Source organism: Corvus cornix, chromosome 8 (assembly GCF_000738735.6).
Source record: "Corvus cornix cornix isolate S_Up_H32 chromosome 8, ASM73873v5, whole genome shotgun sequence".
In the NCBI taxonomy this organism is placed as follows: domain Eukaryota; kingdom Metazoa; phylum Chordata; class Aves; order Passeriformes; family Corvidae; genus Corvus; species Corvus cornix.
Genome location: NC_046338.1, coordinates 4,273,700 through 4,292,566, shown reverse-complemented (window position 1 = coordinate 4,292,566; position 18,867 = coordinate 4,273,700). Strand labels below are relative to the sequence as shown.

General features: G+C 46.9%; 1 protein-coding gene across 1 annotated transcript in view; it reads right to left on the bottom strand.

Moving 5' to 3' along the window:
- PLPP3 (phospholipid phosphatase 3) overlaps positions 1 to 18,867 on the bottom strand; it is a 44,107-nt gene that overhangs the window by 7,233 nt on the left and 18,007 nt on the right. Inside the window, exons 2-4 of the mRNA XM_039556012.1 lie at positions 12,160 to 12,317; positions 7,280 to 7,563; positions 6,226 to 6,283 (exon numbers count right to left, since the gene is read on the bottom strand). Of these exons, the coding sequence (XP_039411946.1) occupies positions 6,226 to 6,283; positions 7,280 to 7,563; positions 12,160 to 12,317 (500 nt within the window). The remainder of the gene's footprint in view (positions 1 to 6,225; positions 6,284 to 7,279; positions 7,564 to 12,159; positions 12,318 to 18,867) is intronic.

The following is an 18,867-nucleotide window of genomic DNA, read 5'->3' as shown; positions in this document are numbered from 1 at the left end:
TGCTCCTAAATGAAGCACTGGAGTCAGACCCAGTGTCCTGCAAGGGGCTCTGCTACATCAGAGGGCTGGAAAGGGGTTTACTCCCCATTTATGATCCCTTTTACACATGCAGAGCAGTTTGCACTGCCTTGATGTGAAAGGGAATGAAGCTCTCGCTGGGTTCCCTGAAACCACAAACAACTTAATGACAACATAAAAGCATAAAATGACCTATAAAAGCAGAACTAATTGGGAAGCTGATAAGAGGGAAGCATCATTTTGGCCAATTTAGTATGTTTGGCTGTTGCACAAACATTGTATTTACCCCTTTTTGGAAAGAACACACACTGGGCTCTTCTGAAGAAACGAAACATCGCGTCATCTCAATGGAGCAGATGCTCCAAATTATCCAGATTGTTAGCCAATTAACATGGAAGGGAGCAGCACCAAAACAGCTCGGTGCTGGCTAATTCACATGGTGATTCTGGGGAATATATCTGCAAACCAGCCCGAGCCTGGGAACAGAGCCACGGCCCCATGGAGCAGACCCCACACCCCACACCACAGAAACTCGTGCACGCAGAGCTATGGGGTGAGTCTCAGCTCCCACAGCAAGCCCACGCTGATGCAGCCCAGCACACGGACCACTGGGCTGGTTCTCTATAGTTTGGGATGATAATTTTCATTGCCATGGTCTTTGGGCACCCAACTTCTGCCCCAGAGGATAACTGTACAGACAGGATACAGCTGTGGATGCCCCATCCCTGAAGTGTCCAAGGCCAGGCTGGATGGAGCTCTGAGCAGCCTGGTCTAGTGGAAGGTGTCCCTGCCCATGGCAGGGGACTGGAAATAGGTGACCTTTAAGGTCCCTTCCATCCCAAACCATTCCACAATTCTATTTTCATGTTCGAGAGCCTCAGCTCAGCCCAGGAGACAGTGCAAAACTCAGGTTCCAGTGCACTGCTGCTGCAGAGCAAAAATAACTCCAATATTATATATTATAAACCATCACTCTCAGTTCTACCAGGAAGACTTGAAACCTGATGCCTTATTTTAATCTTGTGTCTTTGTCCCATCAAATCCCTTAAGAAGGAAATTTGCTGCTGGATAATCTGCCATTTGTCACTTTTGCACAGTCTGGACATCTCCTCAAATCATTCCATCCCACAAGCCTGGACTGAACAGGTCATCTAGAGGTGAGGGTGCAAAGTATCAATTAAAAATCAGCAAAAAAAGCAAATAGCAAGTTTGAAGACACAATAAAGCAGGCACTTCTGGAGCTGGACTGTGACCCTCATGTGCAATCTTTAGCCCTGGAAAAGGAGTAAAAAGCAGTGTGGCACCATATGGGGTGTGCTGGGTGTCCCCCAAGTCCCCAGCACCCTACTCACACCCACACCTGCACATCTTGGAGGGCTAAAACTCACCTGAACAGTGCCCCTCAGACACTGCAACACCAGTGTGAGGATCTCAACTGAGTTCCTTTTACTGCCACAATTAAGGCCATGGAAAAGTTGCTCCTTATTCCCCATTCATAAGGACAAAAAAAGAGGGTAACAGCACTCCTCATATTCCACAGGCATTTTATGAACCTGCAGTATTACAAAAGCTGCTCTCAAACACCAGGATCCCCTAAATACTTTCAAGGTAAGACTTGAGGTGCTCCAGACTTTGCCCTCAGTATGAAAGAAAACCCCAGTTAATAAGAGAAGGTCAAAAAGTGAAAGTAGAATTCAGAGGCTGAAAGGATCAGAATTTCCCTAAAGCAGGAATTAGTGCTATTACAAGAAATGGGAAGTTCCTGGAAATTTATCTGAAAATCTGCTTATGAAGGTGTTTTTTGTTGCTTTGTTTTGGTGTTTTTTTGCTCCTGGGAGCAAATCTGAAATGCTGCCTGCTACAGGCTGACAGATTTGGATGGGAATGTGGAGCTGGAATGGAGCTCTTCCCGGGAGGGGGTGGAAGAGCAAGACCACAATCAGGGTTATTTCCACCACAGATCATCGCAGGGCAGCGAAAACCAGGAGCACCACCAGGAGCAAGGGTGGATGGAATGGGATCACACAGAGTGGGAGTTATTTGGAGTTCCCATCCGCTGTCTCCTGGCAGAGGCTGAGTTACCACAAAGCAGATGGTTTGAGGGACGTCATATCACTCTTCCTGTGCCAGGGGACTTCCACAGTGCTGGTGGGGACATCCCACAGCCACACACAACCTCTGAGCAAACCGAGGAGGAGCTGGCAGGGGACACAGGCTCAGAGCATCACCTCCAGCCTCCCGGGGCTTTCTGCTCTCCAGAAACCCTGTCCCATTCACACTCTCCCCGCCGCAGGGCTGGACTCCATCAACCTCAGCCCTTAGTCACACCTAAAGTTTCCTTCTGGGAAACAGCTGGGCTTGCTCCTGGCTGTCTGACCTGAAGTGACCTCCTTCTCCAGCCCCATCTGCAAGCAGAGTGGTACCCAAAGTGCTACAGGGCCAAAACTTCCCCAGCCCAAACTCACTCCAGTGTAACGGACTGCCCTGGCTGGACAAAGCCAGCTGGAGGCTGGGGAATGCAGAACTTGGCTTTTAGCACCAAGCTGGACAGAAAGGAAGGACAGGAGATGGGAAAAGACCTCTCAGCACCTCTCAGCATGTATTGTTTGCCTCTTCCCTGCCTCTGCTGAGTGCACAGCACCCTCTCACCCCATCAGAAACATCCCCAGCAGCTCAGCAGCTCAGTTCACGCCTCAGCCTTGGCCTCTGATGTAATTCCAATTTATTCATTTCCTTAGGTCACCACTGAACTCAACTCCTAGTCCACAGTCACCACAGAGGTTCCTTCACAAGGGCACATCACTGCTTAGCTGCACCAGGGCACCTTCTCCACCCTGCAGCAAGGAGCTCCAGGAAGAAACCTCACACTCCCTCTGACACACAAACCCAGCAACATCTCTCATTTTTCATTTACATCAGTAGAACACACCACAACCCATTCTAAAGTCTTCTGGATCACCCACTGACACAAATACACAAGCTTTGCTTGCATATTATCCAGAATCAGCCAACATTGCTGAAGGATATTAATTCCGCTTTTCTGATATTTAAATTTAGCTCTTCTGCACTCTTCGTGTGATTTCAGGCGACTTCATGCTGCAAATAAATCATCATTATGGTCTCACATGCTCGAGGAGTAGAAAGAATCCCCTTTGCTCCCTGCAAAGACTCCCACACATCCACAGAAACAAAATCCAAGAGGTGTGGGTCAGCTGTGGAATAAGCTGTTCCTTCCATACCTCCCCTTTCCTCAGCCTGCTATAAATATGTATTACAGCTCAGCCAAGGAGTAACAAAGCAAGGAAAATTAAGACAAAGAGGATTACCCAAGAGTAATTTCCCCTTTTAAATTTTTTATACAAAGGCCTGATGTTAATTGAGTATTCCTGGTGACAAGAAGGCTGCGAGAAACTTCGCCCTGAAGTCTCAGCATTCAGAACTAAATCCCAGGGGATTTTGCTGTGTTGCAAGTGCCTTTCCCTGGGACTTTTCCCTCAAAGCCCTCCAGGGCTTGGCACCTATCGGTGTTTTCCTGCTAGGAGCCCATGGATAGCACAGGGCTCTGCTGCTGTGCCGGGAAAAGCTGTGGTCACTCATCCACTGTCCAACCAAATACCTGGACAAATCCAGCCCCACGGTGCAAGCGAAGCCCTGCGGGATGCGTGGGAATCCATGGATTTTTGAATAGACTGACTGGAATTTTCTGGCACCCGTCTCCACCAGGTGAAGCGAACTCGAAAACATTTTAATTCAGAATGGGCTCCGAGAGTGAAGCCAGGGAACGCCAGGAAAAGACGGGAAGTGACTTATCCTGGAAATATGAAGTATTGTTCAATCAGGAACACGCTCGGGACACGAGTGATCTGCCAAACCTCTGCAGGACACGCTCAGCCCCACAGATACCCCCACTCTGCAGAGGCCCCTGGCACACTCTTGGTATCCAAAGTGTAGGCAGCAACCTGCTGCAGCACAGCCCTCACTTCCCAGGAACAGGGGAGCATCCGTTTTGTCTTGATTGAGATGATCTCCTGATTGAATCCATCAAACACACCTCCTGCAGGCACTGGCGTGGTGGATGCCACATTTCTAACCAGGCTTTCAAAACCCCAACCATTCACTGAGGTGGGCAAGACAGTGGGGTTTACCTTGCACCAAATAAAATCCCTCTGGCTTACTATAATCTCTTTTTTCCTGTAATTATTTTTTGGTATTATCGGCCTCTCCAGCGTGTCAGATTTTCTGCCTCGCTTTTTCTGTGAGATTTCTCTGTCAGGCTCGGGCAGTGACCAGGGAGCTGGAGTGATGGAGAGCAGGGTGCTGTTAGACAAGCTGGAATCAGAATCATTCAGGTGGAAGAGAGCCTTAAGATCATTGCCTCACCTGTCTTGTCTCAAGTTGCCTTTTTCTCCCTTCAATTCATCACCAAACACTTGATGTAATTTTCCCTGACTTCTCAAGGCACAAGGCACCTGGACAGCTGGTCAGACAGAGGCTGCTACCAGCCTTATCACAACACTTCAAGTTGAAAATTAAAATAATTTTTATAAAGGGATTGCCTCCTCCATAGAGAGGGATAAATGGAGCAGCCTCTTGTCAGGGGGCGTGGGGAGAGGCTGGTGAGTGCTGACAGCTCAATTGTTCCTATATGGGGACAGGGAAGGGCAGCAAAGAGAGACCAGAGGCACCTCTGTGCTCCAAAGCATCCCACAGGAGCTGAACACCACTTTTAAAGCCTGTTGCAAAGTCAGAAAGAACATCAGGCAGCAGGCGTTGGTGCAAAGCAGCACTGGGAAATCAGGCATGCAGGTTTCCCATGCATTCTGTGGGAACTTGGAATGCACTCTGCAGTTTTGGGGTCTCTGTCACCAGCCCCCCAATCACTGTAGACCCATTTGTCTCCCACCTGGTCCACAAGAGCCGGAATTTTAGAAAAACACATGGGAAAAAAAAAAGTTTGTCCAGCACCCTGCAGAAAATGGGTTAAGCCCCAGTAGAGAAACCATCCCCAACTTAATAGGGACTGGCAGTCCTTGCTGTTCCCAGATGCTGGGCTCAGAAGCACCTCAGGGCTGACTTATCCAACTGCCCACAGAGCTCCCCAGAAATAAATGTCTGCCCATGTGAGCATTCCAAACTCAGCTCAGAGAGTTTTATGATGGGCTGAGCCTCCTGTGAAGCATCACCAAGGCAGCTCTTCATTGTAATACAGCTGGGAGGAGACAGCCAAAACGTTCACTGCAGAAATCCAAAAGTTTTCCAAGAACAAAATAAAAGGGAAAACAAAGAAAGAATTTAATATGCTGCCCACAACTGCCTGGAAAGCTCAGTGATTCAATTACAGAAGCTGCTCACAGGGAGGGGGCATCCAAGGCTGAAAAGGCAGGAGGGAGGAGTGGTCACTTTCTTCCCAGAGGGTAAGGGATGAGGGGGTGCACTGCTCATAGATAAAAGCTCATGTTTCATGTTTTTATCAGTGCTGTTCCTCTGCTTGCTAGTCCAAGATTACCGGGGATGGAGGAGGAGCACGAACCTTAAAAGCAGCACAATACTTGATTTTTTATGAACTAAGTAACTTTTTACAAAGGAAAACCAGACACAAACCCCTCTGCAGTCCCCTGCAGAAGGCCCTGTGTGTGTGTCCAGCCCGTGTGGGCAGCGCTGCCTCCCGCAGTCCTGGCAGGAAGCACCTTGGCAGCCACCCTGGCCCCAGCCCCGGCACAGGAAGGGCAGAGCCATTTCTCACTGACAAAGGAAAACAAGTCCTAGCCCTCCCCTGCGGAACCAGGCGGGCAGAGGCTGCTCCACCTGCTCCGCTGGCACATTTCGGAGCCAGGCATCACCTCCTGACATGGCCGTGGCAGCACATCCTCCCCCTCCATCCACGAAACGTTCTGGCTCGCCCCAAACTCTCCTCAGCGGAAACCACAACGTGAGGCGGACAAAATTGCGCAGGTCGTCCACAAATTCAGTAGGATTTGGATTTAATTGCCACCTTGGCTACATCCCAAAGTTGCACGCACAGCTCAGCTATCACGCCAGGAGTCTCCATCCTAAATAACACCACAGCAGCTGAGGGTGGATCTTCCCACCACCAGCTCAGACTCTTTGTTTTTTTCAACCAACTTTCCATGTCCAACGCTCATCCTGCCATTACTGCTATGGAATGTGGGACAGGGGGACAAGGGATCAATCAGTGAGGTCACTTACCACCAAATACAGCATGGTGTACAGGGAGAAGGACGCGTGCCCGGAGAAGAAGGATTTCCTGCAAAACAAAGCAGGTGCTCAGAACCAGCCAGTATAATCCTCAATATTGTGATTTTCCCTGTAATACGGTGACTTGCCTGTGGTATCTGAGGATGCCAGACCAGAGGGACCCACAACCCCCAATCCTCTGGGTTATGAAAGCCCTGTTATCCGCCCTGCCTGCTGCTGAGGCAGAAAGCGAACGGACGGACAGGATGCTCGCATTGTTTGTCCCTTCCTGGCCTACTCATGGGACAGCAGTTATTTCCAGGCTAGCCCAATAACTCATCATCTCGCCTCAAATAACCGGGAAACACTGAAGAAATGAGAAGAGAGCAACTCCTCTGGGCGCTTCTTTGCAGCGTGAGGAATGTGCCCCTGGAAAAGTCAAAATTGGGCATCTGATAGATGTGCTAGAGCTCCAAGGGGAGGCACTGGCAGCCCTGCCTGTGAGGTGGAGCCTTTCCTGAGGAGAAGCTCTGCTCTGCCACACGGGACAGCTCGGGCTGCTCACCATGAGCTCAGCTCTGGGGGTGAATTCCCACAATGAGCAGCAGCTCAGGGAAACAATAGTGTAGGAGTAAAGAGAAAGGAAAAGAAATGTTATTCAGCTGAGTGCCACACTTCCCAAGGGAAACTGCTGGTCACTGGGAAGTGGATTTATGGCCTTCACAGAAAAAGCATAATTTCATAGAATCCTTGAATGGTTTCTGCTGGAAGGGACATCAAAGACAATCTCACTCCACCCCCTGCTATGGGTAGGGACAGCTTTCACTATCCCAGGTTGTTTAGACCCCCATCCAAGCTGGCCTTGAACACTTCCAGGGATGGGGCATCCACAGCTTCTCTGGGCAATCTGTTCCAGTGCCTCACCACCCTCACAGGGAAGAATTCCATCCTAATATCCAATCTAACCCTACTCTCAGTCTCAGATTTGAGTCCTCTATTGCTGACAGAGAAACCCCAGACACATTTAGTGGCAGCAACCCACGGCTTTGGTGCCACGGGGTCTCACCTGGCTTCCTGGACCCTGCTGTCATTTCCCCTGCAGGTGTAGTTCTGGATGTAAACTCCCTTGGCGCAGTTGATGGTGGAGAAATCCAAGTCACAAACTGCCAGGAAATGCGGCCGCAAGCGCCCGACGGACACTTTGGCAATGTCTGTGAAGGACTGGCTGATGGCACAGCCAAAAACAAAGCAGCCCACTTGCTTGTAGAGAGCTGCCACGTAGGGGTTCTGGATAAAGGAGCGGGATTTCTCCTTCAGGTAGTGGATGCGGTAGAGCTCTCCCGTTATAATCTGTGAGGGAAGCACAAGAGGGAGGTTAGAGAGGGGGAAAAACGCTGTGCAAAACCAGGGATGGGTGTGAAAGCAGGGCTGAGGCAGCTCTGAGATCTCAAACCAGGAATCTGCTTCTCCAGTGAGGAAGGAGAACCCATGGGCCAGTGTCCCTCCATCCTCCCCCTCTTCCCTCCCAATGCTCGGAATGGTGTTTATGGAAAAATCCAATAAACAAAACAAAAAAGGGGTAGATTTTGGGTTAGCATGTTGGCATATATTCACAAAAGTGAAATAACACCCCAGGCAGAGTGGGAAAAGAAAATTGACATAAACCAGATAAAGAATTAGTGTGTGTTGGGAAGGAGAGGCCAAACCCACTACCCTCTTATCAAACTGATGTTGGAGGAAAATAAACACACAGCCTGCTTATCTTCCTCTCTTAAAATCATTAACACAACAGGGGAAGAAACAGAAAGCCCCAAATTTTTCAGATTGTGGCCCAAAACTTGCTGCCAGCAGACCCAACTCAGACCTCTCAAGGCCTCCATAAAGTCCAGCTATTTTGGGGCATTTCAAGGGGTCTTGCCATCACATGGCAGCAGATTATGTTTTTCTTGTGTCGGGGGTGCTGAGGTTTGACAATACTGCCATAAATCACTGTCAGGGAGCAGAGGACCCAACTTCTCACATTCAGGACTCTTAAAAGGCAGGTTAATGAAAATCAGGCTGTGAAATGAAGTCCAAATGTCTCACCTCTCCCAAAGAGCCAAAGGTTTAAATTGTTCTCCGTCACGCTACACACCTAAATTTTAAGCTCCAGATTTACAGCTTTAGGATTTCATTCATTACTCTAAGTGTTTTTATACCTGAGTAATAAATCGGGGCAGGGTTGGTTTTTTTTTTTTTTTTGGATGCCCCCTTGTCCCTGTCTCTCTGAAGTCACGGGGATTGTGATATGTAAAATTAACTGTCAGGAAAAATGCCTTCATGTTAATCCCTTTCTGGAGCAGCCAACAATATTTCTCCCAGTGTGGCAGCCTGCCAGCCATAAGCAGGAGACGAGGTTCCCCTGCCTACCTTTTTTAAAAGCTTGGCACAACCTTTGGAAACTAATAAACTGGAAAAGTATGGCAATTAGACTAAGAAGAGTTGAAGCTGTATCATTGTTTGAACTCACTCGTACCAGGGCTTGAAAAAACAAAGGTTCACCTACGGCAGCTGAAACTGCAGCTAAGCAGGCTTTATCAAAGAGAGATACAACTGTAATCACAGAAAATAAATGCCAAGCTAGAGCAGGCTCTGCTACCAGGCACAGAAATGCTCTGAGTGGCTGCACCACCATTTGGGGTTTAAATGTGACAGCTGAGATTTCCTCCTGGAAATCTGGTAGTGATCAAGACTTGTTTAGGGAGCTGCAGCTAACTGGCTTCAGCATCATTTTAATCCTCACAGTCTCCAAAGACCATGGTTTATCTCCAGTTTGGACCACTTTCCAGCACAAGCTGCCAGCCAGGAAATCTACAGGCGTGAGGCCTGCAGAGGGAGGTTGTCCTGGATGGACACAGAGGCTCCTGCACGAGGGCAGGTCCACTCCCAAAAGCCTAAATTCACAAGGAGGGGACCTCTGAGAGGCTCAAAACTCATGGCTTTCACAGAGGGAAGACCAGGCAAATTAAGGATGGTATCTGATACTGGGAGATGTGCCATTACTGCAAACTCACAAACAGATCCACACAAACCTGAGGCTCTTGGCCTGGGAAAGGCATGTGACCATTTTAAACAGGGACCAACAAAAGTCTGGGGATTAATATTTTTCTCTCACTGTTGGTGGTCTGGGTAATTGCACACATGTAGCAGATTGTAAATTGGAGCCTTCATTCTCTCACTAAAACGCTGCTGGGTACCCAGGAACCTTCCCCAGTTAGTGAAAGCCATGGATCAACTTAATGAGAAGCTAAAAATTGGGTAAACTTGGTTTTTTGGCAGCGCTGTCCCAGATAAAGCAGGACGGTGAAAAACTAATGCAGCACAGATGTGCACAGACTGGAAGGACATCCTGAAAAGAAAACAAGTTTTAAAGATATCAAGCTCTTCTCAGGCCTTGCACTCCTGGCAAGCCAACCACACGGGACACGTGCCATTCCGTGGTGATGGGCACAACTCCCAGGGACTGGAGCACATATTTTAAAAAGTTGGTCACTAGAGAGAAGCCAACATCAAAATTTTCTGTCTGTGAATGCTTTTTGCAGACTTTCAGTTGTCAAGCCCACTTCATTGTTATTATAAGGTATCACCAGCAATCCAATTAGCCTGTAATTACTTTTAGAGCTCTTCTAGCCACTTGCTTTTTGTGTAACATTCTCTGTGCTAATCACATTGCAGCGTATCACCTTTGACTGTAAAACAACCAGCTAATCCAGCTGTGTAACTTGGACTACCTAGCAAATTAATTTTATTAGGAATTTTTCATAGCCTTTCAAGACCTATCAGGTGTGAGGACACGGGACTACAGCAGTGGTACCCCTACAAGGTTCAGGAAGAGGAGTGCCACCTTCCCCTGGCCATCCAAGGGACCACACCAACATCAAATCAACCACCTTCCAGCATGAAGAGCAGTCAGGAGAGATGTGAGAGCGCACAGCCCAGGGGCACGAGCCTCTCCAGTGTCATCTGCATGGAAATTTGCCTGAAGTCAGTAAATACACAGATATTAAAACCAAATGCATATCCTCTCCCATCCTGATGGAAGCAAAGGTCTCGCCTCTGCCGTTTACTTAACAAACTCTCTGGGTGTCCTCAAGCCACTTAAAACATGGCCTGGACCTTTTCACCCCAGGCTAGACTGCCTGTGACACCACGTAAAGCTAGGGCGTGAAATTTTGGCTGCTTCACCCCAAAAGCCAGCTCCCTGGAAGTCCTCATAACCACTGCCCTGCCTTCCAAAGGCAAACGATGTGAGCGAAGGGAGCGGAGTCAGTGCTTTGTGGATTTGGAAGGAATTCCTATTATGCTACAGTAATTCTGGTATCTGGGTTACATCTGAAAAAGGAGGTCAGGCTGACTTGAATTTTCCATGCAGGCTGCCATAGCAAAGAAATCTGTTGCTTCAGTTCCTCGTTAGCCATTTGTGTCACTCAACAGCAAATAACTGAGCTTTTGAATTTACCTTATTAAGTTACATTTGTTGTGGGCACAGTGAAACCAGGGCAGGAACATCCAATTCTTTGGGGATTTTCTTTCTCTTTTAATTGACCTGCTATTTCGTGGTAGAGAGTTGATGGATCACATAGGCAGCTGATTATGTTTCCAGTTTCTGTTCCAACTCCTGTATTTGCCACCGCCTCATTAGGGATCAGAAGCACACTCTGCATGGAGCTGGCGTGCCGATAGCTCTGGCAGTAATGCGAAAATGAGAGGCTTTTTCATTTCATTTTTATGGCTTTTCCACACTCGGGGGTCATTCACCTGCGGGGTGAAATTCTGGCGTGTTTATAGAATTGGGGGCCTGGCACCTTTTGGGCTTGTTGTGGGGAGGGAGGGGGCAGAGAGACAGGGAAGTTTTGGGACCTACTTTGCTGAGTGAGTGTATGTGGTCAGGAAATGATGGAGATACTCACATCACAAAGCAGCAAGGCTGAGGATGGAGTATTATCAAAGCAGGCACTGTGCCATCCTAAAATATCTACTGCCCACGACATTCATCTAGGAGGAAAGATGGAAGGGGAACAAGTGCTCCTGACCTCTCCATCTCCATCCCTCCCAGCTGAAGGAGCAAGAGGAAGGTGGCATCTCTGGGAAAGCACCTGAGCTGTTCTGGCAGCAGGTGAGAAGGAAAATGTAGGTACTTTTCACAGGGGAATTTCCTCTTAGCTGGAAGTGTTTAAGCAACAACCAGGAGACAGCTCTTGTCTTCTGCCCCACACCAGGCACACACTGGCATAAGGAGGCTCAGCTCATGGGCTGAGCTCAGCTTTTTGGCTGACAAATAAAGCTCTTATCGTACAATCATTTCCTAGCACAGCTCTAGAAAAAGGAGAGAAGGAGGAGAAGGAAAATGAAGAGGCATTGGGAAGGTGGGGCATTAGCTACTTTTTACAGCGAGGACTCTGGGAATATGCTCCCCATGGAAGGTTTTAATTGTCTTTTAAAAACGGCTGTAATATGCAATCTCTTAAAAACCTAATACTAACCTGTTAAATTTTCCAGGCACTGGTTAGCTGGAAAGATGTATCCTTTCTTTGTTTTTTAAACCTTATAAAATAGGCAAATACCAAGAGTTATTTGAATAGGGACAAACCATGCCAAGTCTTTACTGACACTCAAGTGTTTTTGCCTCTACTCTGAACTCCTACTGGAGGGTGAAAAAGTTCTCTGGAAGCTCACAGACTTGCCCAAACAGCTTTGGGCCTGTTTACAGGCTTCAGGAGTAATCTCATTGCTCTCATTACAAGCTTTCATTTGTAAATGTTTGCAACTCCACGCTTACAAAAGTCAAACAATCGCAGAGGAGATGTGCACCAGGTAGATAGCCTGGCCATGGCTACATTAGCAAGACAAAGAGGTGCCAAAAGCCTCTACCGGGACAGAGGAGGAGGTTCTGGAGGCGGGACTTACCGCGAGGATGGCGATGAGGATGCCCGCAGCACACAGCACCGCGTCGTTGATGGTCTCCACGTTCTTCTGTGGGTACCTGATGCTGTCGTCGTCGCAGTAGAAGCCCCTCTGGTAGGGTTGGATCGTGCTTGTCTCGATGATGAGGAAGGGCAACCCAGCTACAAAGAAGGGGAGACAACAACCAAACCCATCAGCAATAAAGGCAAACACAAGCAGCTCGAAAAAAAACCCCAAGACTCAACTAGAAAACCCCTTGCAAACCATTCATCACTGCTCCTGGTGCTTTTCTTTTCTTATAGCTATCTTTCCAAAGGGAATAGCATTGGGATTTGTTTTTCCAAGCTGGTCTTGCAGGGAAAAAGCATCTCCTCTGTTATGGTTATCAGATGTCTGCGCAGCCTGGTTCCAGTTAAGCCCTGTGCGCTGCAAATATTAACTTACAGGAACAGACCTCTGGAGCAATCCCTCTGCAGAAGGCCATGAAAACCAATCTGGCACTTTTCTCCGGGGAGGGCCCGATGTTCTTCCGAGTGCCCCAGGCAGAGCAGCCCAGAGCTGAGCAAACAAACACGGCAGGATCGAGTATCTGCAGGGCTTCTCTCCTACCTGGCCAGCCCAGCTACTCTCCATCCCCGTCACTTCCCTGCCTTTGAAGCCTTCCTGGACTCACTCCTCTTTGTATTTACAGGGTGTATTGACAGCTTGCTGAGAGTGTTTGTACCCACTAATGCAACAATCATGGGCTTTGAGCAGCTGTGGAACACCCATCCATGCAAGGACCAGCCCATCCACAAGAGCCGGTGAACTCCCATCAGAGCCTGTTCACCTTCAGTCACAATAAAGCCACGTGAAATCTGGGGTTTAAATACTATCTGTGAACCCTCTGCTCAGGATTCCTGTGTCTGCACACCTTGGCTGGATCTTTGCACCAGGCATGGAGCAGATCTGCTCAAGAACGTGGGTCAGGACCCAAAGTATGGAGGAGACACCTGGAAATTGCAGTGTGTCCGTAAATCCATGTTTTTGTAAGTTTTTCAGAGAAACGCAGCACTGCCTCAAACCTAGAAGGATGTTTCCCAGACACAATGTCACTTTGGACAGGGCACACTCCTTCCCTTTGCCTCAGTTTCCCCATCCATCTTTGCTGTTAAGCCCATCACTGAGAGGAGCACTACATCCCCACAAAACCAAGCCCCAAATTCCCTGAAACCCACGTTCACAGTAAATCACAAGCCACAAGGTACAGGAAACCCTCCTCCCACTTGCAGAGCGAAACCCAGGTAAGGGGAAAAACAAATGCACAGTGGTTCCAGCTGTCCTTGAGCCAAGACAACAGGTCTCACACCCAGATCCTACAGAAGGCATTAGGGAATACTTGTCGACCACTAACTTGCTTAAGTATCTGTGGGTTTGTTTACACAGCTAGAAGTCAAAGACATCAGAGGGTTTTTCCTTCTAAAATGAATAAAAATAACAAATAAAAAATGAAGCACTGTTGGGTCCGACCCAAAGCTGTCCACAGTACATCTGTAGTGAGCACCATCTGCTAGATGTGATTAGCAAGGGCACCATCCATGTTGTTCAGAAGTGTCATCAAAATAATGTTCCCCATGTTGTCCACATGAACCACTCTCTAGATTTCACTTTGCGCAATCCACTTTGGCTCCTTTTCCTATATGTTAATGGGTTTCCCTAAGCCAGGATTACTACAGGGTTTTGTTATTCTTAAGAAAGAACTCCATAACCCGTGAGCAGGGACAACACGTACTGAAGTAAAATTTTCAAGTACCCAGTAGTGGCGTAGGCCACTGCTCAGGACCCCTTTCAGAGCCTCTCTAAAAGCCCTAGAAATGGGTTAATTGCAAGTTCTGGGCCCCGAGTTGCTTGGCAAGGCGGGACAGTTTCCACCACACGTGTGAACGAGCGAGGAACAGTTTCAGAACTGCTCAGATTTGGTAAATAAAATCGGACATCTCGTGTGAATCCAGCTGATCTTCATTCCACGATTTAACCGTTTTGATGCCCAGCCAGCTTGGCCCCAAAAGCCTGCCTCTGGTGCCAGCAACCCCGTTTTAATAGGCCACTTAAAAAATCCTTAAGTTTCCCAAGGAGAAATGGCAGGGGGAGAAGCGCTAACGTCGCTGGGCGCGATCCGGTTTCGCGCGCACCCGGAGCGGCGGCGCAGGGTTGAACTCGGGGAGTAGACACACCACGGTTACGTGGCTCATTGTTATTCCTCCAGTTCCTCTTGTTAATGGCTTTCACATGACAGGTCTGTAAAACACATGTTCCCACAGACAATAAAATACATCTGAAAGCTAAAACCGGCCCTAAAAAAAAAAATAAATTAAGAAAAAAAAGAAAAAAAAAAAAAGACAATAGTGTTCCTATATATTCTGTGAACCCAGGAATAATAAAGATTTGTTTCCCCTTCATTCATTGAGCTGCATGGGGTAGTATTTCCATGTCTCAATTATATGTACACTTGCCACAGCTATAATAAGAGCATAAGTGACCTATATGGGACACATTTCATAAAGCACATAGGCATAGTTTGGAAAATCCAATGGGTTTGTTTTCTCTCCTACAAACTTGTGGTTTAGTGGGATATTGCCAATCAAGTCTTGATATTTTTCCAGCAAAACACTAACCTCAGATTCCCTTTTTTTTTCCCTTCCTCTTTTTTTTAACATGAGAAACATAAACACACTCCCTATAACTGAATGAATATTACTTAGAAGACATAACATGCCCTTGATTTTGAGGGTTGGGTGAGAGGCTGCTCTTTCACCCAAGGAATGGAAGACCCCAGCCCATGGCAAACAATAAATTGTGCTCAAGATGGCTCTTCTTCCACGAGGTTATTTCTCCGAGGACGGGTTGTCTGAGGGACTAGGTCACCACCCACATTTTTTTTAGCAAGGGGGTTCCAGCACGGAGAAACCAGTAGTGGTGCCAAAAGGCCGCCAGAGCATGGGCTTTGCAGCAAAAGCACTACACAGGGAAGTCTGGAAGAAGACAGAAAATTAAATGCAGAGAGAGATGCCTTTGGGATCCCTCAACAAAACACCACAGGGACATTATTCACACTAGGAGATCTGCCTGAGGCAAAAGGATCCAGAAGCGGGGCTTACAGCCCACACACCTTGGAAACAGGAGCCAAGCAGAATAGGATTGTACTGTGAAGATGGAACATCTGGCCTCATCACCTCTCCTGCCCCAGTCTGCCTCTCCGACTCAGCACTTTAAGAGGGAATTCAGATTGTGCATCCCTGGCTGCAGCGATTTGGATCTACAGATTCAACAGCTGAACCCCACAAAGGTGTTAAGTCTTCCACCTCCACCACTTCCCATCCCTACACACGGTACCTAACTATTGAGGACACAAGAGGTTCATTCCAGCAAACAGTGACCTGCACTGAAGTGAATGACAGATGTACAGGGCAGGCAAAAAACTTACACTGATTTTGGGGATAGTCACTTCTCTCCAGAAATGGTCCCATCTGGTCATTCTGTCTGTGGGTACAACTCGCCTACACGCAACTGCAAAATCTTTAGGAACGCTGCAGAAGGGCCTCACATCCTCTTAATACTGGTATCTCCACACTGAGAAATGACACAGCAGCATGTGGGCCATGTCCTAAAGGACGGACACAACACTGGCACATCCAAAGGGACCTGTGCAACCAGAGAAGGGCTGCTATCCTCATCTCACAGGAAACTAAAGCATAGAACAAAGGGATTTGCTTTTTCCAATGTAATAAAGATAAACGGAGCTGAAATTACCTTCTCAACTGTAACATCCTTCACAAGGTGAAGGAAAGTTTCTTTTCCTTGTACAACGGGGATTTTTTGCTTTAATAACAGAACAAGGAAATCCCAACCACAAGCTTTTATGCAGCTATGCTGCAGGAGATCAAACACAGCTCCAAACCATGAGCATAATAGAATTCTCTCGAGGTCTGATCTTGCCCCATCCAAAATGGCTCAGCCCCACTCCAAGCGGCATGGAGCAGGTGTGGACACTAAGGAATTGTGTGAGGCACTGCGGGACGCTGTGGGGCTGGACATTGAAAAATGATGTTGCTTTTGTTGGGAGGAAGTCCAAGTGACTTGGTGACCTCTAACTGCTGGTGTCCTACGCTAAGGTATTTCAGAGCAGGGTTTAAATTTATTTGTCTTTCCATTTAATAAAGCCAATCGAGTTTGGAAATCTAGCACCAAGGAAAAAATACTCCTTTCTTTGGTCAGCACCTTTATTAAGAAGCAGTTAATAGGCAATAATCCTGGGAAGGCTGGCAGCTTGAAAGCTAAAACCCCATCACCAAGCCTAAACAAAACCCCCGTGTACTCTCTGACCAGCTTGAAATGTGCATAAAAATCAAAGGCAGGAGAAAAAAGGGCTCTGTGTTGGGTACAGCACTTTGAATCTTGGAGTCTTTGAAAAGTTAACACTTGTGCAGATTTAAAGAGGGAAAAAAATTTAAAAAGGGGATAAGCTTTCATTGGCCACTCATCAAAAAGCAGAGGGAGAGGAAGGCAAGAGGCATTTGTGCAGTGACCCACCCAGGCCACTCTCATCTTCCCAGCCCAGCCTTCACCTTTGCACCAAATTAAACACCATCACCACCTTTTTCTTTTTAAACATCTGGTTTTGGTGGAGTTCGGGGTTTTTTTCCATTAAATCTTTGTTCTTTCAAGCCTGCAGGTCCCTTGTGGGATGTTGCTGGCTATCTCAACAAAGCCATGGTAATTTCTAACAAGTATTCCATGATGCTTCTGCCTGCCACTGTCCAGGCCTTGGGTGTTCTTAGGGTTTCACTAGATCAGACATCTACCTAAATAAGTGAAAAAGACCATTAATTAATTTGGCAGGGCTGAGTGGGGTATCTAATTCCTCACTCAAGTCACACTCTGTAAATATTTGGGAACCTACAAGAGACAGGCTTTCTGTTTGAAGTACTTAGTGGCTGATCTTGGGTACATATAAACCTTATTTGGGTTACAGCATTTGTACATATTTAAAAATGCATATAAACTAGATTAGCCTACGGTAGGCTTTTATTGGGGTTTTAAAAGTTGGCTTCTCCAACTTTCAGAGAAGAATTGCAGCATTGCAAGGCCAACCTTGGCAACTGCTGCAAGAGCGAGCAACTCCTGAAGCCAACTTACATTGTACGTGTACATATATGTATATAAATATATAAATAAAATTTAACAACCCAAAGAATAGTATTTCCACATTTCTGCCATATCAGGCATGTGCTGTCAATCAAAAACAGAGCCCAGCTCTGCACCAGCCCTGGGTGTATCTGAAGGAATGGTGGGAATCTGGTTAGCTAAAAAAATAATCTCAAGGGGCCAGATCCACAGCCCAGTGTTAGCCAGAATAAGGATCCTACTGCAGCCTCCATCAAGCTATTAAATTTGGATTTTTAAAGATCTTGAAAGCAACAGTGACGTGCCTCCATCCCAATGTTTTTTGACTGAATCTGGATACTTGAGGACCATATATTTACTAGGACAAGGAGACAACTGGGCTAACCATCAGCTCTGCTATTTTATTACCTGCACAGTCTTAATTGTTCTTCACCTTGATTCCAGAAGTCCAGCAGACTGATCTGTGCATCTGCCTGTATTTTGGAAACACATCTAATATCTTTGTTTGCAAAACAGATTCCCATTCAACTCTGTTACAGTTCCATTACTCTCAGCTACACAGACACATGAGGAGAGAAAATTCTCCACACAAACAAACCCTAGACTTTACGGTAAAACAGGTACCTGCTTCAGAGCACTAAAGAACCGATAAACAAGGATCAGTATATATTGCATTTCTCTGATTTGACCTGTTTGGAAAAGTTCTAGGACATGATGGGTTGATTTCCACAAAAAAAAAAAAAGAAAAAAAATTAGTTAATTTTCTTTTTGCTGTAGGTTCATTCATGTAACTCCCATGAAGATTTGCCCTATCTATGTTAATCTGTCTTGTGTCCTTCCTGTGAAGAGAGTGACAATTTTGTCCACTTTATTAGTATTATTTTTCAGCCAAATCATAGGAACTTCAAAGCAAACCTCACCATTTTAGGCCCACCAGATGCTACGGAGTCCAAAAGACTTCCTAGTGGGCAGACACAGGTTCATTTTAACCTAAATGATGATACTCTCTGGGTTCTTACTTTTTTGGGATTCTCTTTGTTTTTAGTAGGAACTGGTTAATCAGGAACACTGGGTAAAATGCCTTCTCATGCCTGTGAGTGCAACAGCAAACAAGAAGGAAGCCAAAAATATTTATTTTCTATATAGACAACCCCATAACTTTGGTGACCCCAGGCTGCAGAGGTATTTGAGAAGTGCCTTTAAAAGGAACCAAAGGTGGTGTCGGAAATGACAGGTATCTCTGCCTGCTGCCCAAACCCATCCCTGGAAGTGTCCAAGGCCAGGCTGGATGGGCTTTTGAGCAACCTGGTCTAGTGGAAGGTGTCCCTGTCCACGCCAGCGGGGTTGGAACACCACAAGATTTAAGGTCCCTTCCAACCCAAATCATTCTAGGATTCCATGATACTCATCCTTTGTGGTTAATACTCCCCTGTGCAACCTGGAGCATATTGACTGACTCAGCCATCCTGGGAGAATATTATTATAAAAAGGTTCTTGGTCACAGATACTTTAAGACAAATGCCAAATTCTCCTCTTGCACTGCAAATT